Source organism: Muscardinus avellanarius, assembly GCF_963383645.1.
Source record: "Muscardinus avellanarius genome assembly, chromosome: 21".
NCBI lineage: Eukaryota > Metazoa > Chordata > Mammalia > Rodentia > Gliridae > Muscardinus > Muscardinus avellanarius.
Window position 1 is genome coordinate 23826983 of NC_137807.1, and position 20731 is coordinate 23847713.

Consider the following 20731-nt stretch of genomic DNA (forward strand, 5'->3'; position numbering starts at 1 on the left):
ATTTTATATTTTTATTTGGAATCAGCGTCTCTTAAGCCAGCGAGGCTGGCTTTGAACCTGCGCGATCCTCCTGTCTCCGCCTCCCAAGCACGGGGATTACAAGGGCGCGCCACCACGCCCGGCAACCTTCGAGTTTCTAAGTGGTGCCCCCTCTGCCAGCCTTACCTCTAGTTCCAGGGTGCCAGAGGCATAACACGTGAGCACCATGGCCCAGCGCCCAGCTGGCGGGGCAGGAAGTGCCAGCCAGAAACGGGGAGGGTGGGGTCAGCACGCCCAGCCCCGCGCCAGCCGGGGCGCCCCGGCTTGCCAGGGCTCGTGTGCCGAGGTGGGGATGACGGGGTGTTTCCTTTGCCCGCCCTAGAGTTACACATTCCTGATCTCTTCTGACTACGAGCGAGCTGAGTGGCGGGAGAACATCCGGGAACAGCAGAAGAAATGTGAGTGGTCCCTGTGCCCAGGGGGTTTGGCCTTCATCCCTTACGGCCTGACGGGTGGCTCCTGTGGCTTTAAACCTTTCTGCTCTTTTTTTTTTTTTTTGCTTTTTTGGAATTGGGGTTTGAACCTGGAGCATTCTACTTTTGAGCTACACCCCCGGCCCTTTTTATTTTTTATTATGAAACAAGACCATTGCTAAGTTGCTGAGGGGTCTCGACCAGTGGCTGAGGCTGGCCTCGAGCCTGGGATCCTCCTGTCTCAGCCTCCCAAGTACTAGGCTTACAAGCATGCACCACCACGCCTCATTGAATCTCTCTTTTCCTTTCTCTTTCCCATCCCCTCTCTTTCTTCTTTTCTTTACCCCCACCCCTGCCTTTCTCTCCTTCATTTTTTGTCTTTTTAAAATTTTTTTGCAGTACTAGGGGTAGAACCCAGGGGCATTCTACCTCTGAGCTATACTATCAGCCCTATTTTTATTCTTTATTTTGAAACAAGGTCTCACTGAGTTCTGAAGGGCCTCACTAAGTAGCTGAGGCTGTCCATGAACCACAGTCCCCCTGTCTCAGCCTTTCAAATGCTGGGATTACAAGCATGTGCCACCACGCCTGACTCTAGGCCCCTCCTTTGTGTGTGTGTGTGTGTGTGTGTGTGTGTGTGTGTGTGTGTGTGGTACTGAGGGTGGAACCCAGGGGCTTTCTACCTCTGGGCTATATTTTATTTGGAAACAGGGTCTCACTAAGTTGCTGAGAGCCTCACTAAGTAGCTGAGGCTGCCTTCGAACCTGTGCGATCCTCCTGTCTCAGCCTCCCAAGTGCAGGGATTATAAGCATGCACCCCACGCCCGGCTTGAGGCCCTTCTTGTACCCCACCAGCACTCTGTTCCTTGGCTTCCCCTTCTCTCACATCCCTGCCTGCCCCTAGCAGGTGCTGGTAGTGAATGGGCCCCTGCTGAGCCCTCCTAGGCAGTCACAGCCTGTCCACCCGGCCAGTGTTCTGTTGGGACAGAACACTCACTTCTGTCTGGAATGGCCCCTTCCTTCCCTGGGTACTTCCCTCTGTTAGCAGTATCTTTCCTTCTGTGGAACTCAAAGCTGAGCTCCTGGTCTGGCCTGCCAGACCCCACCCCAACATCCTTGGGCTGCAGCTGTCCAGTTCCCTGCTTGGCCTTCTTATGGGGGAGTCAGGCCAAGCTGTACCCCAAGTGGCCTGGTCCTTCCAAGGCAGTGGACCACGCCATGATGAATTCTATGCAAATCAAGATCTATTCAGTTGGCTCCACTGTCTACTATTTCCCAGGTTCTGTGCTAGAGCTGGGTATAAGATGCTACCAGAGCTGGGTATAGAATGCTACCAGAGCTGGGTATAAAATGCTACCAGAGCTGGGTATAGAATGCTTCAGTGTCGGCCAGATTCTCCTTGTTTGCAGAATATTAAGACTAATAAATGTCCTGCCAGGTAACACAGATGAAGAAGCTCAAGGCGTAAAGTATGGGGCACCTTGCCAGCCTCAGTGCTTCTGGCCTGTGCTCAGCTCCAGCCCGTCAGGCCCATCACTCCTATGCTGAGCCCTGAATTCCGTTCAGTGCACCTGATAAAGGGCCCCATCAGGGCTCATGGCCCAGAGATTTCTACGCTAGTTTGGGGACCCAAGCCAATTCCAGTGTGAGGGGATCTGTTCCCTGTTCAGTGTTGTACCCAGAAATAAGCTCTTTTTTTTCCTCGCCTGGTGAAGAGAAAGGGGCCCGTGTTAGTGAGTAGTGGACAGAGCCACGTGGAGCCCGTCCCAGGCTGCCTCTCATTCTTAGACCTGTCTTAGGTGCCATGCACACAACACGGTGGATACGTGTGTTTGTAAGGGTTAAGCTAAGATGCCCTCCACTCTGTGAGCCCAGCCTGGACTCTCTGGGGCCTCCTGTTCTCTACTCTACCTGCACATCACCGAGCCCCGGTGCTGGCCCTCCCCAACGTGCAGAGAGCATGAGGTACAGCGTTGGGGGGAGGGGGGCGCCGAGGAACCACGCAACCTGACAGGTCCCTGCGCCTGCTCCACCCTCCCAGGCTTCAAAAGCTTCTCTCTGACGTCCGTGGAACTGCAGATGCTGACCAACTCGTGTGTCAAACTTCAGACGGTCCACAGTATCCCGCTCACTATCAACAAAGAAGGTGAGGCTAGCCTCCTGGGCCCAGAGATGGAGGCTGCCGTTCCTCCAGTCCTCCCTGGTGACTGGTGGGTTTTCCTTCAGGGGAAATTTGGATGCTTCTTAAGGCCTCTGTCCCCTCCCAGGAGCAGACAGAACCGGTTAGGAGTGGTCTCTCCCCAGGCAGCCACTTCTGGTAGTTGGGTTGACTGCCCAGCCCCGAGGCTGCGACACCTCCGTGACTCTGCCCCACGCCCCAGCCTCACTTGCTATTAATACTTTGGGTCCTGTTGCCCCTCTCTACCCGGATGTCTCAGCTGCGCTTGTGCCAAGGGCCAGCAGGGGCTGTGGCCCGAGGCCCAGCTGGTCGGACAGGTAGAGTGTGCTGCCAACAGCCAACGGGGCCACATGCACACCCAGCCACAGAGGTGCACCTGAGCCATCGTACACACGCACAGGCACTGATTCTCTCTGCATTCCACATCACCCGGGCCACTCTCCTATCTTTGGAAGTTGTTTTTTTGTTGTGTTTTTTTTTTTTTATTGTTGTTTTGTTTTTTGGTACTAGAGATTGAGCCCAGGGGCATTCTACCTCAGAGCCACACACACACCCCCTAGCCCTATTTTATTTTTATTTTCAAACAGGGTCTCGCTAGATTGATGAGAGTCTCACTACTTACTGAGACTATCCTCAAACCTGCGATCCTCCTGTCTCAACCTCCCAAGTACTGGGGTCACAGGTGTGTGCCACCACGCCCGGCTTCTCTTTGGGAGTTGAATACGCTCCGGCTTGACCACTGTCTTGCCGGCACTGTGAGCCCAACTAGATCCTTGGGTCCTGATCCTCAGGAAGTCACAGCGGGTCCTGCTTCGGTCTGTGACGCCATCTTGCCCAGATCCGGCTTAGGTTTTGAAGAACAGCCACCCAGTTGCCCTGCCTCTCTTTCCCAAGAGACACAAGCTCACCTCTTGGGTCTCTTGCGCAGATGATGAATCTCCTGGACTCTACGGGTTCCTGAATGTCATTGTCCACTCGGCCACCGGGTTCAAGCAGAGTTCAAGTAAGTGGCGAGTTTGGTTTGGAGAGGAAGATGTGGCTGGGGGCGACTAGGAATCTTCACCCAGGAAGGACTCACTGGGCCGGCGCAGGACACCGGAGAAGCGGTTCAAGTGCCCACCAGAGGCCTTTGGCCCCTGACCACTGGGAGGTGCTGGGCTGCTCGGGGGGCCCTCTGGGTATGGAATTATTTTCTGGACTTGGGCCCTGCCAAGTGCTTTTTTCAGATCCTGCGAGCTGTTGCGCTGCCCTCTGCAGGCCAGACTTACAATTACAGGGACCAGAGTTGGATAAGAGAAAACCCGGCAGCCGTTAGGTGCCAGAGTCTGAAGTTCCAAGCCAGGAGGTCACAGGCGGTGACCCCGTTCACACCAGCGGATTTGGTTGCTCTGTTGACCTGGCTGGATAAGACCCTTCTCTCTCACAGCGGAGCATCCGTACCCAGCTCTTGGTGTCCCTAGGGGGAGGCGGAGGCAGGCACAATTCTGGCATTTCCCAGGGTTGCCAGAAACAAGGGATGCCCAGCAAGTCACAGAATGGGAGAAAGAGAATCGCAGTATATGTGACTGAAGGACTTAGATCCAGAATATATAAAGAACACTTAAAACTCAACACTGAGCCGGATGTGGTGGCGCACGCTTGTAATCCCAGCGCCTGGGAGGCTGAGACAGGAGGATCGCACGGGTTCGAAGCCAGCCTCAGCTACTTAGTGAGGCTCTCAGCAACTTAGTGAGACCCTGTTTCCAAATAAAGTATAAAAATGGGTCTGGGAGTATAGCCCGGAGGTAGAAAAGCTCCTAGGTTCCACCCCCAATACCACAAAAATAAAAAAGGCTAATAGGGCTGCGGATGTAGCTTGGAAGTAGAATGTCCCTGGGTTCCACCCCCAGTACCACACACACACACACACACACACACACACACACACACACACACACAAAAGCCCTCAATACTAGGGAGACAACCTGGTTTTAAAATGGAGCAGATTTGAGCCAGGCATAGTGGCACATGCCTATGAGCCCAGTTTTTGGGAGGCTGAGACCAGAGGATCATGGCTCGCGGCCAGCCTCAGCTACTTAGCGAGGCCCTTTGCAATTTAGTAAGGCCTTGTTTCAAAATGAAAACTAAAAAATAGGGCTGGGGGTGTAGCACAAAGGTAGAATGCCCCTGGGTTCAGTCCCCAGTACCACAATTAAATAACTAAATAAATAAAATAACATCTACTCTTACAGAAAATGTGGTTGATAGCTGTTACGGTTTAAATGGTGCGAGGGAGCCAAGCGTGGTGGCGCACACTTGTAATCTCAGCATTCGGGAGGCTGAGACCAGAGGATCACGGTTTGCGGACAGCCTCAGCTACTTAGACCCTCTGCAATTTAGTGAGACCCTGTTTAAAAATAAAGAATAAAAAACAGGGCAGGGGGTATAGCTCGGATGTCAAATGCCCCTGGGCTCCATCCCCAGACCCAAAAAATAATGGTGCGAGGGCCTTTTCTCATTCAACTAAAGCTTGTTGAATAGAAAAATTAAAACTAATAGGCAGCTTGGTGCAGCTTTAACAAATCTTTATTACAAAATCAGTAGGAGAGCCGGGCGTGGTGGCGCACACTTGTCATCCCAGCATTCGGGAGGCTGAGACCGGAGGATCGCGGTTCGCGGACAGCCTCAGCTACTTAGCGAGGCCCTCCGCAACTCAGTGAGACCAGGTTTCAAAATGAAGAATAAAAGAGAAAGAAAATTGGGCAGGGGGTGTAGCTCGGAGGTCAAATGCCTCTGGGTTCCATCCCCAGACCTGAGAAAGAGAGAGAGAGAGAGAGAGAGAGAGAGAGAGAGAGAGAGAGAGAGAGAAAGAGGGCAGGGGGTGTAGCTCGGAGATCAAATGCCTTTGGGTTCCATCCCCAGACCTGAGAAAGAAAGAAAGAGAGAGAGAGAGAGGGAGGGAGGGAGGGAGGGAGGGAGAGAGAGAGAGAGAGAGAGAGAGAGAGAGAGAGAGAAGGAAAGAAAGAAAGAAATAGGGCAAGGGGTGTAGCTCGGAGGTCAAATGCCTCTGGGTTCCATCCCCAGACCTGAGAAAGAAAGAAAGAAAGAAAGAAAGAAAGAAAGAAAGAAAGAAAGAAAGAGAGAGAGAGAAAGAAAGAGAGAAAGAAAGAAAGAAAGAAAGAAAGAGTAGCTCGGAGGTTGAATGTCCCTGGGTTCTATCCCTGGTACCACACACACAAAGAATAAAAATTAGAGTTGGGGGTGTAGCTCAGACATAGAATGCCTCTGGGTTCCATCCCTGGTAAAACACACACACACACACACACACACACACTCAGCAGGGAATAAAGAGAAGGAAAAAGCATCGTGCTGGCCCGCATGCTGGAGAGCCCAAAAATGGAACACTGACCCCTTTTCGGACCCCAACCTTTAAATAGATTTTGTATTGGCATCTTATCATCAGTGTCACCAAGGCAAAGGGGCTAGTAGCTTACTCCTTTAGGCAGGTGGTGCCTCTTTGTCTCCGGACAGTGCCCTCACTAAGTGCAGGGGTCAATAATCTACTGGCCTGGCCTCTGTTGTGTGGGCAGTGTTGGTGCTCATCAACTAGGGTGCTTCGAAGCAGCACACGGAGCCCACCTTTCCTACACCCAGGCCAGGTCACAGAGGAGAGCGGGTAAACAGAGGCACTGATGGCCTCTACATAGTTTTAGGGCTAAAGGCTTTAATTGACTCTGAGGCTTTTACTCTAGGTTAATCATTAGAACGAAGGGTAAAGAGAGAGGGGAGCTCTGCTTTGTAACAGCTGCCGCCCCTCCCTGCCCGAGTGTCTGCGCAGCACCCAGGCCCTGACTATATTTTACATTTTGGAAATTAATGCCAAAGCAGTTTTCCAGTACCAGCACAATAGCCGGGCATGGTGGCGCACGCTTGTAATCCCAGTACTTGGGAGGCTGAGACAGGAGGATCGTGGTTGGCCGCCAGCGTCAGCTATTGAATGAGGCCCTCCACAACTTAGTGAGACTCTGTTTAAAAAAAAAAAAAATAGGGCTGGGGGAGTAGCTCAGAGGTAGAATGACTCAGGTTCCATCCCCAGTACCACAAAAGAGAGAGGGTGGGGGAGAAAAAGAAATTGTGGTTGATACAGAAAATTAAGGTCCTTTCTCCCTGTCGCCCTCCCGCAGATCTATACTGCACCCTGGAGGTGGACTCCTTTGGGTATTTTGTGAATAAAGCCAAGACCCGGGTCTACAGGGACACGACCGACCCTAACTGGAACGAGGTGAGGTGCCCCCTCCGCCCCAGCCGCAGCCAGGATGTTTTCCAACAGAGCCTCGGGGACTCCTAAGGCTTCCCTGGAAGGCCACGCCAGTGAGCGACAGGGGCCAGAGAGGCCAAGAGATTTTATCTCCCTGTTCCTGAGAAGCGGAGCTAACCCACCCACCACCACCAAGAGCCCTGTTTGGACAGAGCAGTTGAGAGGCGCCTCTCCTGCCTTTTGTTACCGCTGAGTGTTTACTGGGGTTGCCAAGGCGTTTTTTCCTCAGAAGCGGATGACTGGCAGTGACCCTCTTGGTTTCCGGGTTCCTGGAAGCCTGGGGCTCTGCGAGCTGGGATGGGGGCTGCGGGCTGGCTCCCTGGGCCTCCCAGAGCCCAAGGCTCTTGTCTGATGATCTCAGGCTGGCTTTTATTTGCTTACTATGTTGGGAGCACTGTTACAGAGAGGCCAGTGTCCGACACGTCCTCAGACCCATGAGTTATCCTTCCAGCCTCTAGCAGGGGCATCGCAGGAAAGTTTTTTGTTTATTGGTACTGGACATCGAACCCAGGGACAGTCTACCTTCCGGCTACACCCCCAGCCATGTATTTTTTTATTTATTTATTTATTTATTTATTTATTTATTTATGGTACTGGAGATGGGACCCAGAAGCATTCTACCCTCGAACTATTTTTTATTCTTTTTTTTTTTTTTTTTTGGTGGTACTGGGGTTCCTGGAAGCCCTTCTACCTCCGGGCTACACTCCCAGACCTATTTTTTATACTTTTTTTTAAATTTGGAAACAGGGTCTCCTAAGCCAGCGCGCGCAGCTGGCTTCGAACCTGAGCGATCCTCCTGTCTCTGCCTCCCAAGCGCGGGGATTACAAGCGTGCGCCACCACGCCCGGCTTTTATTCTTTATTTTGAAACAGGGTCTCACTGAGTTACAGAGGGCCTCACTGAGTAGCTTGAGGCTGGCCGTGAACCCATATCCTCCTGTCTTGGCCTCCCAAATGCTGGGATTACAAGCGTGTGCCACCATACCCGGCTCTATTTATTTATTTTTATGGTACTGGAGATGGAACTCAGGGGCATTCCACCTCCAAGCTACACCCCTAGCTCAATTTTATTTTTATTTTGAAACAAAGTCTCCCTAGGTTGATGAGAGTCTCACTGCTTGTTGAGGCTGGCCTTGAACATGTGATCTTGCTGTCTCCCCCTCCCAAGTACTGGGATTACAAGAGTGGACCACCACACTCAGCTCATTTTGATGTTATGTTTTGAAATGAAGTCTCGCTACATTGCTGAAGCTGTCTCCTTGAACCTGCAATCCTCCTGTCTTAGCCACCAAGTACTGGGATTATAAGCACACACCAACATTCCCGGCTCCTCAAGGAACTTTGGTACAGATAGGGCTGCAAGAGTAGCTTGGAGGTAGAATATAATGTCCCTGGGTTCGATCCCAGTACCATATAAATAAATAAATAAATAAATAAATAAATAAATAAATAAATAAATAAATAAATAAATGCAGATTTTGTTATCTGAGTGTGGTGGCGCACACCAGCACACCCTGTAATCTCAGTACTTTGGGAGGCTGAGACCAGAAGATTGCAGGTTCAAGGCTAGCCTCAACAATTAGTGATACTCTGTTTCAAATTAAAAAGGACTGGGGGTATAGCTCAGAGGTAGAAACTCCCTATACTTGTACCCCCAAAAAAGGAACGAATTTATTTTTAATTATTTGTTTCCTTTATGAAGGGTGAACCTGGGCCCTCACGCGTGCTTAGCACACAAACTATACCCCCAGCCTAGATTTTATTCTGTAGAGTAATTTTAGGTTTGCATCCAGATTGAGAGAAGGGATATAGAGTTCTCCTGTACCCGCTGCCCCCACCATAGAAATCTTAACCCAGTAGGACGTGGTTTATAATCCATGATTCTGCACTATCGCGACCCAAGGTCCGTAGCTGACGTTAACGTGTTAACGGTGTTAGGTATTCTAGGGTTTCAACAGGCACAGTCCTCCCACTCTGGTATCACACAAAATAGCTTCACCCTAAAAAGCCCTAAAAAGAGCTTCACCCTAAAATGAGCCCTAAAAAGGAGCTCATTTTCACGTGAATCACAGATTATCCTCATTTTCAACACGTGCCCCAGAGCATCAGAAGCCATGCTGGTATACAGAGTCTGGATTAGGTTCGAGAGGGATTCAGGACTTCCAGAAGCACCAGACCACGGAGTAATCACAGTGATTGCTCGTGAGGGTCCCGGGACCCCGTGCAGAGGGTCTGGAGGCCCAGGACCTCCTGGGTCGGCAGGGGTGCCATCCGCGGGGGCGCTGTGGTCCAGAGGCCCCTCCAGCCGCAGTGCCCGCCGCGCCCGGAGCCCGCTCGTTCACCCGCATGCTTCCCTCTTTCTGGGGCCGCAGGAGTTCGAGATTGAGCTGGAAGGCTCCCAGACCCTGCGGATACTGTGCTATGAAAAATGTTACAACAAGACCAAGATCAACAAGGGGGACGGCGAGAGCACCGACCGGCTCATGGGGAAGGGCCAGGTGCAGGTGAGGTGGCCCGCGGCGCCGCCAGCGTTCCCACGGTGCGCCGAGACGGGCTTGGCCCTGCGGGGGGCTGGGCAGCCACAGCTCTGAAACAGCCCCGGGGACCCACACCAGCCCCCGCTCCTGCTCGTCCTCTGTCTTTTTATGTGCCATCTTTTTGGGGGAGAAGAGTACATGGTTTATTTATTTATTTGCGGTACTGGGGATGGAACCCCGGGGTATTCTACCTCCGAGCTACACTCCCAGCCCTATTTTTTTATTTTTTATTTTTGAAACAGGGTCTCACTGTGTTGCAAAGGGCCTCACTAAAGAGCTGAGGCTGTCCTCGAACCCGCGATCGTCCTGTCTCAGCCTCCCAAATGCTGGGATTGCAAGCGTGCGCTACCACGCCTGGCTCCATTTTTTATTCTTTGGAAATGGTCTCACTAGTTTCCTGAGAGCCTTCCTAGGTTGCTGAGGCTGTCCTCAAACCTGCAGCTTTCCTGCCTCAGCCTCCCAACTGGAATTAGAGGTGTACGCCACCGTGTCTGGCTTATGTCCCATCTTCTTCCCCAAAGAAATTTTGGTTGTTTTTCCAACCTAGGCGCGGTGGCACATGCTTGTAATCCAGGAGGATCGAAAGTGCGTGGTCAGCCTCAGCAAGTAGTAAGACTCTCATCAACCTCGCTAGACCCTACTTCAAAATAAAATAGGGCTAGGGGTGTGGCTCGGAGGTAGAAAGCCACACCCAGCACCACACATAAAAAAAAAAAAAAAGAAAAGAAAAGAAAAGAAAAAACCAGCATGGTACCACATGCTTGTAATCCCAGTACTTGGAAGGCTGAAACAGGAGGATCTCAGGTTCAAGGCCAGCCTTAGCAACTTAGTGAGGCCCTCTGCAACTTAGTGAGGCCCTCTGCAACTTAGTGAGGCCCTCTGCAACTTAGTGAGACCCTGTTTCAAAATTTAAAAAGACTAAAATAGAGCTGGGGGTATACCTTAGAAGTAGAAAGCTTCCAGGTTCAATCCCCAGCACCACAAAAAGAAAACTTTCTGCCAGGTGTGGTGCCGCGTAACCCCAGTACGTGGGAGGCTGAGACAGAAAGATTGCACAGGTCTGAAGCCAGCCACAGGTACTTAGTGTGGCCTTCCGCAACTTAGTGAGACCCTGTTTCCAAATAAAATATGAACTAGACCTGGGAGTGTAGTCCAGAGGTAGAAAGCCCGTGGGTTCCATCCCCAGCGCCACCAAAAAAGAAAAACGAAAACCCTTGATTTCCAGCTGGGCCCCTCAGCTTCTCTGTGGCATTACAAGAGACCCAAAGACAGGTACATGGACTCTGGGCGGTTATGGACCGCTCCTTAGAAAAATATAAGTGTCCCGGAGCCTGGTCTCCTGGCTTCCGTTCTCTGGGGTCTAGACCCCATTTCTACTGCACCCCTGGGCAGGGTGCACATGGGTCTTCCCAGAGTTGGTAGACAAGCCTGCAGGTGGACAGAGAGAACATGTCTATATGGGGCCAGCACAGGGGCCCCTGATCCCCCGGGAGGACTGTCAGGGACCTTGACCCTTGGGAATTGTATCCAGCCTCTGGATGCTACCTACCACTGGATCTTGTATTCTCCTGCAGCAGAAGGGCTGACCCCACCTGCCCAGTGTTTCTCAAAGTTCTGCCTGACACCTCGGCAGGGGTGGCCAGGGGTGAGCCCTGGTACCCGGGAGGGTACAGCACTTCTTAGCCGGTCCACAGCAGCCAGCCAGCCCTGCCGGGGAGGTGGGTCCTTTCTTGGGTAATGCTTCTCTCCCCAGGGACCTTCTGTCTCCCCTGTAGGCCACTAGGGGGAGAAGGATAAGGGGTGCAGGGCCAAAGCCACTCCCTCTCCCCAAGGGCAGGAAGCAAAAATCATCTTGTGGTCAAATACTGAGTACCAGCCAGTGGTGCATACTTGTAATTCCAGCATATGGGAGGCTGAGACAGGAGGGTCCGGATTCACAGCCAGCCTCAGCTACTTAGTGAGCCTCTCTGCAACTTAGTGAGAGCCGGTTTCAAAATAAAGAATAAGCCGGGCACGGTGGCACATGCTTATAATCCCGGTACTTGGGAGGCTGAAACAGGAGAATCGCGCAGGTTCGAAGCCAGCCCCAGCCACTTAGTGAGGCTCTCAGCAACTTAGTGAGACCCTGTTCCCAAATAAAATATAAAATAGGTCAGGGCTATAGCTGAGGTGAAAGGCCCCTGAGTTCCATCCCCAGTACCATAAATAAATAAATAAATAAATAAATAAATAAATAAATAAATAAATAAGCAAGCTGGGCGTGTTGGCACACGCTTCTAATTCCAGCATTTGGGAGGCTGAGACAGGGGGATTGCCATTTTCGAACAGCCTCAGCTACTTAGGCCCTTTGCAGCTCAGTGAGACCCTGTTTCAGAATAAAGAATAAAAAATAGGGCTAGGGGGTGTAGCTCAGAGGTAGAATGCCCCTGGGTTCTATCCCCAGTACTGCAAATAATAATAATAATAATAATAATAATAATAATAATAATAATAATAATAATAATAGGGCTGGTGGTGTTGAATGCCCTTGGGCTCAATTTCCAGTACCAAAAAAATATTTTATATATATGATATATATAATTATTATGTATTATATAATATAATATATAAATATATATTTATTATGTATGTATATATGTGCACACACATACACAGACACAGAAGCCAATGTGGTGGTACACGCCTGTGATCCCAGTACTTGGGAGGCTGAAACAGGAGGATCACAGGTTCAAAGCTGGCCTCAGCAATTTAACAAGACCCTGTTTCCAAATTTAAAAAATTAATAAAATAGGGCTAGGGGTATAGCTTAGAGGTAGAAGGCCTCTGGGTTCCATCCCCATCACCATACCAAAAAAAAAAAAAAGAGAGAGAGAGAGAGAGAGAGAGAATCTTCGTCAGTTCCCTCATCCATGTATCCCATGAGTCATTGCTCCACACCGCCGTCCAGACTTCTTTCCTCACCGTGGACTGGGGCGGAGGACCCCAGCGCCTGAGCCCAGTGACGTGGCCTCTGGGGTCCCGACCAGTGTTTACTGCTGTTTTTGTCCTGTTGGTCACTATCATTGTTAGTGAGTTGGTGGTGGGGCAGCCCGGATTTGCTCCGCTCCAAGCCCCCTGGTCTCAGCCTCGGTCAGAGAGAAGGATGGAAAACTTGAGCTGGGTCCGTAACAGGAAGGGACCGGAGCGCTGGCCCCGGGAGGGCCTCCGTGACTCAGGCTGTGTGGGCGGCCGCTGCCTGGCTCCTGGAGACCCGGGCTCCTGGCAGCCCAAGAGGAAGGAAGCTGGGGGAGGGGCAGGGATGCTGACGACCCTCCCCCGGCTGTCTGGCTTCTTTCTCCCCTACATGGGGTATGCCTGGGGAGGACCCAGCCTTCCAGAGCCAGGTGTTCCCGGTAACATCAGGCACCGGCCACACTGAGCCACATGGCTGGGAGGCGCCTGGCACCCTCAGCCTGCCGCCAGGAGCTGGTGCGTGGCGTGGCCTGTCTTCCCCTGCACCCCCATCAGGCACCCCTAACTCAGAAGTGGACAGGAGAGACATCCTGCGATAGGCTGTCGCCCATTCGGGCGGGGAGACCTAGTATCCGCGGGAGGACAGGAAGAAGTCCAGACCCAGCCAGGCAGGCAGGAGGGGCCAGGATGGAAACTGAGCCAAGAGGAAAGCTCTAGTGGGTGTGGCGGTGCATGCTGGGAATCCAGGACTTGGGGGGCTGAGACAGGAGGATGGCAGGTTTGCAGCCAGCCTCAGCTACTTAGTGAGACCTGTTTCCAAATAAAAAATTAAGAGCCAGGCGTGGTGGCGCACGCTTGTAATCCCAGCGATTGTGAGGCTAAGACAGGAGGATGCGCAGGTTCAAAGCCAGCCTCGGCTACTTAGTGAGGCTCTCAGCAACTTAGTGAGACCCTGTTTCCAAATAAAATATAAGTAGGTCTGGGGGTTTAGCCCAGAGGTAGAAAAACCCCTGGGTTCTACCCCAGTACCACACACAAAAAAAAAATTAAGTAAAATAGGGCTAAGGGTGTGGATTGGAGGTAGGACATCCCTATGTTCAATCCCCAGGACCATCAGAAGAGAGAGGAAAGACTCACACACATGTGTGAGAGCAGGAGGCCTCCGAATCTTCCGGGGTTGAGGTTCTGCCTCAGTGCCCAACTCTCCGGGGGTTGGGGTCCTGGCTCAGTGAGTTCTCACTGCCCTTAATGGTGCTAATGAGCCGGGCATGGTGTCGCACACTTGTAAGCGTTTGGGAGGCTGAGACGGGAGGATCACAATTCGCTGACAGCCTCAGCTACTTAGTGAGGCCCTTTGCAACTCAGTGAGACCCTGTTTCAAAATAAAGAATAAAGCTGGGTGTGGTGGCGCACGCTTGTAATCCCCGTGCTTGGGAGGTGGAGACAGGAGGATCGCGCTGGTTCGAAGCCAGCCTCTCTGGCTTAAGAGACCCTGTTTCCAAATAAAAATATAAAATAGGTCTGGGAGTGTAGCCCAGAGGTAGAAGGGTTTCCAGGAACCCAGTACCACCAAAAAATAAAAATAAATAAAGAATAAAAAATAGGGCTGGGGGTGTAGCTCGAAGGTCGAGTGCCTGTGGGTTCCATCCACAGTACTGGGGGGGGGGGTGCTAATGAGCCTGGGTTTGGGAATCACAGGCCCAAGTCTTAGGTTTCTGTCCCCACTCTTCAAATGACCGCCCGGTTGAGTTGTCAGGGCCCTACTTCCCTTCTTGCAAGATGAGACTCCACCAGGGGAGGGTGGAGGACTCCCACTTGCAGAATGCAAGGATGGCTGGGTGAGCTGGCTTGTAAGGAGGCCATGAGGGCGGAGGGACACAGCGCGGAGCTAAGAAGCAGCTGTTGGGGGGGTCCAGAGTCACCGAGAGCAGGAATCCGAGCCTCTCCTGTGAGCAAGTACAGAAGGCCCAGGTCAGGGTTCCTTCCCGGCCAGCGCCCGGCGGCCTCAGTGAGCTGTCTGAGCAAGCGAGGCCGTTTTAGTCCATCACAGGCACCAAGAGCCCACCCTGCCCCCTGGGGATGAAGGACTTTCTCTGCATCAGGCCTTGGGGACCTGACAACAAGAAGACATCTGTCCCCAAGCTTCACGGTCCAAAGCAGAGACGCTCAATGAGAAAAATACTGGTGATGTCCCAAGAGGCAAGACAGGCCTGCCAGGGGCCACCAGTGCCTTAGGAGGCCTGGTCATTTTTATTTCTGTGGCACTGGGGATGGAACCCAGAGGCATTCTAACTCCAAGCTATATGTCCAGCACCCTCTCTTTTTTTTTTTCAGTACTAGGTGTGGATTCCAGGGGCATTCGACCTATTTTTCATTCTTTGTTTTGAAACAGGGTCTCACTGAGTTGCAGAGGTCCTCACTTAGTAGCTGAGGCTGTCCACAAGGTGCGATCCTCCTGTCTCATCCTCCCAAATGCTGGGATTACAAACATGCACCATCACATCCTCTTTCTCCCTCTTTTCCTCTCTTCTTCTCCCTCTCTTTCTTTCTTTCTTTCTTTCTTTCTTTCTTTTTTTTTTTTTTTTTTTTTTTTTTTTTTTTTTTTTTGCGGGTCTGGGGATGGAACCCAGAGGCATTTGACCTTCGAGCTACACCCCCCTGCCCAATTTTTTATTCTTTATTTTGAAACCGAGTTGCAGAGGGCCTCACTAAGTAGCTGAGGCTGTCTGCAAACCACGATCCTCTGGTCTCAGCCTCCCGAATGTTGGGATGATAAGTGTGCACCACCACACCCGGCTTCTTTCTTTCTTATGGTGCTGAGGATTGAACCCAAGGGCATTTTCACCTCTGAGCTATAACCCTGGCCCCACTTTTCTCTTTATTTGGAAACAGAATCTCACTGTTGCTGAGACTGTCCTTGAACCTGTGACCCTCCTGGGAGTCCCAGCCTCCCAAGTGGGAGCCTCTCGCCAGCCTAGCTCCTTTGTTTTTGAATGATGCTGGGGACCCTTGGGACCAGAGAATTAAGGCTGTGCTAGTGCCCAGGGGAACAGGGAGGAGTGACCAGAGCAATCCCTCTCCCAGGAGCGCAGAGGCTCTGGTGGACTCTGCATGACCCACCCAGGGAGCCAGTAGGTTATAGTGCGAACACTTGGGATTCGGGCAGGGTTGCACCTGTGGTATCCCCAGGACCATGGATGTGGGGGAAGTCGGTGTCTACGGGAGGAGAGGGTGGAGGGAACAAACATTTCCTTCTTTGGATAGTTGTGTCATGGCCAGTCAGTGTCCTGGTGACTCACTGGCCCTGCCATGTGTAGAATAAGCAGGACAGCGCGTGGTTCTCAGCGAGGCCCTCCTGCCTGCCGGGTGCTCAGGGGCGCTTTGGGGCTTCACGCCGAGCTACACCCCCAGCCCTATTTTTTATTCTTTATTTTGAAACACAGTCTCACTGAGTTGCGGAGGCCCTCACTAAGAAGCTGAGGCTGTTCGCGAACCGCGATCCTCCTGTCTCAGCCTCCCGAATGCTGGGATTACAAGCGTGTGCCGCCATGCCTGGCTTGTCAGATCTTGTCAGATAGTTTTATAAGCAGGCACCATCTACCAGGCCCCCAGCCCACTGATATTCTTCCCAGCCCCACCCTACCCAATGCCCAGAGAGACAAGTAGTGATCCAGGCCGTCCACCCAGACCCCTGGGTGTGAGCAGACAGGCCTGGCCCGAGGACCCCTTCGGGCAGCAGGTGCCTTCCTCGTGTTACCTCACCCCCCCCCAGCCTTCTCCCAGCAGCCCTCAGTTTATCCACATTCCAATCTCTGGCTTGTGAATCCCTCCGACCCTTTAAATAACCTCAAGAGAGCCAGCCGTGGTGGTGCACACTTGTAATCCCCGCATTCGGCAGGCTGAGACAGGAGGATTATGGTCAAAGGCAGCCTCGGCTGCTTAGTGAGGCCCTCCACAACTCAGTGAGACCCTGTTTCAAAATAAAGAATAAAAAAAAATAGGGCTGGGGTGGAACCCGGAGGTAGAATGCCCCTGGGTTCCATCTCAAGTACCGTAAAATAATAATAATAATAATAATAATAATAATAATAATAATACTAACAACAACAACAACAACAACCACACAAGACTGTGTGCCAGGCTTGAACACCTTTGCTTTGGACGGTGCTGAAGCCTGGGCCACAACCTCACACTCTTCCGTACTCAGCTTCCTCTGAGGACACTCTGTCCCTTGCTGTCCAGCCAGCTTCAGAGTGGCCTTTCCTGCCGGATCCACCACGCTGGGGCTTCCATGAGGTCAGCTTGCCCAGAGACTGGCTGGCCCAGCCGCACATAGGTTCTGGTGAAGAGCTGGCCTGGCAGCCTTGGGACCGGTCGGGATGGGTACCAAACATTGCGCTGAGGAGTGGACACTGGATGGTCCCCTTAGTAGGACTGGCCTTCACTCTGCCAGCCTGTCCCCAGAAAGCAGGGGCTGGATGCAGGACCGTCTTGGACCTTTGGAGGCACAACGTGTGATTATTGGGGTTATCAGCCCGGGGGAGGGGGAGCAGTCTCCAGGGCGCCCCCAGGCTGAAGTGGCCTGGCCAGTCACACACCAGTCACTCACCGTCCCCAAACTCAGACCACAGGAAACCAGCCACTTGAGAAGGAAGCTCAGCTCTTTCTGGGCTCAAGAGGAGATAGCGTTGGAATTCCCGTAACCAATACGCTCCGTGGGGGAGGACGGCGTCTTTCCCACACACAAACAAAAAGTGGGACGTGGGGGTGAAGGGAAGCTCCGGCCTCGGCCAGCCAGACGGCGGGGCGGGGCTTCCCGGGAAGCCTGGTCAAAAGGCCGCAGAGGCCAGGAGCGGCCGCTGTGCTGTCTGGACCCATCAGCGCCGAGGATGCGAGAGTCGCCATCTGCCCCCGCCGCCATGCAGGGCCTCCTTCGGTACTTCCACCCCAGCCCGGCGGGCCGGAGCCGGGTGGCCTCTGCTGAAAAGCACCTGTGTGCCCGGGGCACTGCCCTGTGGACCCACATCCGGGACCTGGTGTGCAGGGGCAAGGGTGCCCGGCGGCCAGAGGGCCTCAGCTCCCAGGTGGGCCGGGAGGGACGGGTCCCTGCCAAGTGGGTGCCTTCCACAGGCTGCCCCTGTGCCTGCCCCGTGTCTGGGACTCCTGGGGTATCCAGGGAGAGGGGGCCGTGATGGCTGTCCTCGGTGGGGTGGGGGAGTTATCTTGCGCGGCTTGCTTCTGAGAAAGGAAGGAAGGGTACTGTTGTCCCCTTCGTTGGGCCGCCAGGACCAGGATTGGGAGCGATGGGTAATCAGGTTACACACACCCCTCACCCCGTCCAGCCGTACTGGTCTGGTGTGGGCCACTGTGTCGCCTCCTGGGAGGAGGCCTGAGGTTCACTCTTAAGAGTGAGCGTCTCCTGGGGAACTTCTTTCTGTGTGTGTGTGTGTGTGTGTGTGTGTGTTACTGTGGGTAGAACCCAGGGGCTTTCTACATCCAGGCTATACCTCTAGCCCTATTTTTTTTTTTTTTTTGTATTGGGGATGGGCCCAGGGCATTCTACCTCCAAGCTCCACCCCCAGCCCTATTTTGTATTCTTTACTTTTTTTTTTTTTTTTTTTTTTGGTGGTACTGGGGGTGGAACCCAGAGGCTTTCTACCTCCGGGCTATACTCCCAGACCATTTTTATATTTTATTTGGAAACAGGGTCTCACTAAGTTGCTGAGAGCCTCACTAAGTAGCTGAGGCTGGCTTTGAACCTGCGCGATCCTCCTGTCTCAGCTTCCCAAGCGCGGGGATTACAAGCATGCGCCACCATGCCCGGCTGTATTCCTTACTTTGAAACAGAGTCTCGCTGAGTTGCAAAGGACCCCACTAAGTAGCTGAGGCTGTCAATGAACAAGGATCCTCTGGTCTCAGCCTCCCAGATGCTGGGATGACAAGCGTGGCCACCACCTCTTTTTTTTTTTTTTTTTTTTTTTGTGATGCTGGGGATTGAACCCAGAGGTATTCTATCTCTGAACTACACTCCCAGCCCGATTTTATTTCTTATTTGGAAACAGGGTCTCACTAAGTTGCAGAGGGCCTCGCTAAGTTGTCGAGGCTGGCTTCGAACCTGCGATCCTTCTGTCCCAGCCTCCCAAGAACTGGGATTACAAGCTTACATCACTACGCCCGGCTTCCTATTTTACTTTTTCTTTGGAGACAAGGTCTGGCTAAGTTGCTGAGAGCCTCGCTAAGTTGTTGAAGCTGGCTACAAACCTGTGATCCTCCCATCTCAGCCCCCTAGGTATTGGGATTGCAGGCTATGTGTACTCCAAGTTCTAAGATTACAGACCACGCCCGGCTCTCTGGGTGATTTACACTCACCTGGTCCCTTTTCCCATATCTTGCTTCTCAGGGTGGGGTCCTCATGGCCTGGGGAGTAGCCTCTAAAACCTCCTGGGGCAAATACAGAGAGAACCTACAACTACATGGGCCTTGGAAGGCAGTGACACCCCACCCCCCCACCCCCCCACCCCCGCCTCCGTGGTTTCTGTGTCCCGATGGCTGTCCCTTTCGGGTCTTTTGAGACTGTTAACCAGAAGGACCCACAAGGAAGCTGGGCGTGGTGACGCACGCTTGTAATCCCAGTACTTGGGAGGCTGAGACTGGAGGATCGCAGTTCACGGCCAGCCTCAGCTACTTAGTGAGGCCCTTTGCTACTCAGTGAGACCCCGTTTCAAAATTAAGAATAAAAAATCGGGCTGGAAGTATAGCTCAGAGGTAGAATGCCCCTGGGTTCCATGCCCAGTACTGCAAAAAAAATGACTCGCAAGGGAAGGTGAGCAGGGCTTTGCAGGATTTCCCGTGGCAAGCCTCAGTGTGGCAGGTGCAGGAGAAGGCCCAGGTGCGCTCCCCTGGGCGGTCAAGGCAGCCGGGCCCTCGGCCCGCTCCTGAACCCCTCCTGCTTACCACCACATCCCTGCAGCGGGTGTCGATGGCTCCTCCCTTCTCCCCGTTCCTTAGAGCAGGTGAAAGTTTGATGCCTACCCTGAGCAGCTCTCCAGACCTGGCACCATGTTTACCACCCTGGTGTGTGCGTGTGCTTGCGTTTACACACATGTGTGTGTACAAGTGTGGACATCACAAGCCATCCCTGCTCTTCAGGGGCTTGCCCATGAGAATGCGCCAGCGCGAGGTGTGGCCACGTGCGGCGTGGGCCCCGGTCTGCGCTGGCAGGCAGGGCACCCATGGCCTGGCCTTGCCCGGGCCACCCGGGAGGTGTCTGCTGGGCCAGTCCCAGGCCCACCTGGAAATGTGAGCTTAGCGTTTGCATTGGAGCCCAGGGAGGTGTGTGTTTTTGTTTTGATTTTTGTTTATTGCAGTTCTGGGGATGGGAAACATGGCTTTGGGCATGATAGACAAGGATGCTAACCCTGAACCACACGCCCAGGCTTGGGGGGGGGGTTCACACGCGTGTGTGTGGTACTAGGGATTGAACCCATGGGCATTCACAGTCTTGCTAGGTTAATGAGAATCTCACTATTTGCTAAGGCTGTCCTCGAAAACGCGATCCTCCTGTCTCATCCTCCCAAGTACTGGGATTACAAGCTTGCGCCAGCTAGTTATATAGTTTATTTATTTATTTTTGTGGTACTGGGGATGGATGGAACCCAGGGGCATTCTACCTCCAAGCTACACCCGCAGCCCCATTTTTTATTCTTTATTTTGAAACAGGGTCTCACTGAGTTGCCAAGGGCCTCGCTAAGTAGCTGAGCCTGGCTGTGTGAACCACCATCCTCCTGTCTCAGACTCCCAAATGCTAGGCTTACAAGCATGCGCCACCATGCCCAGATATTTAGTTGTCTGAAACAGGGTCCCGCTAGGTTGCCGAGGAAGGGCTGGTGGTGTAGCTTGAAGGTAGAATGTCCCTGGGTTCAATCCCTAATTCTTCCATCCTGGCCAGTGGTTTCAGCTGGTACACAGGAGCTGCCGATGTAGAGCATGTGTGTACCAAAAAAGGCTAAAGAAGCCGGGCATGGTGGCACACGCTTGTATCCCAGTACGTGGGAGGCTGAGACTGGAGGATCACAGGTTCAAGGACAGCCTCAGCAAGTAGTGAGGCGCTCATCAACCTAGCAAGACCTTGCTTCAAAATAAAAATAAATCTGGGCTGGGAGTGTAGCTCAGATGAAGAAATGCCCCTGAGTTCAATCCCTAGTACCACCAAAAATTAAAAAATAAAAAGGCTAAAGAACCTTCCAGTGACATGAAACGGCAGGTTCTTTACAGTCAGCTGCCGGATGGCGTTCCATGGGGTAGGATTCAGAGAA

General features: G+C 52.6%; 1 protein-coding gene across 1 annotated transcript in view; it reads left to right on the forward strand.

Annotated features, from left to right (window-relative positions):
* Nucleotides 1-20731, forward strand: part of BCR (BCR activator of RhoGEF and GTPase) — a gene marked incomplete at both ends in the record, with an annotated part of 111424 nt that overhangs the window by 82252 nt on the left and 8441 nt on the right. Inside the window, 5 exons of the mRNA XM_080717814.1 lie at nt 362-437; nt 2494-2598; nt 3560-3634; nt 6795-6892; nt 9300-9431. Of these exons, the coding sequence (XP_080573940.1) occupies nt 362-437; nt 2494-2598; nt 3560-3634; nt 6795-6892; nt 9300-9431 (486 nt within the window). The remainder of the gene's footprint in view (nt 1-361; nt 438-2493; nt 2599-3559; nt 3635-6794; nt 6893-9299; nt 9432-20731) is intronic.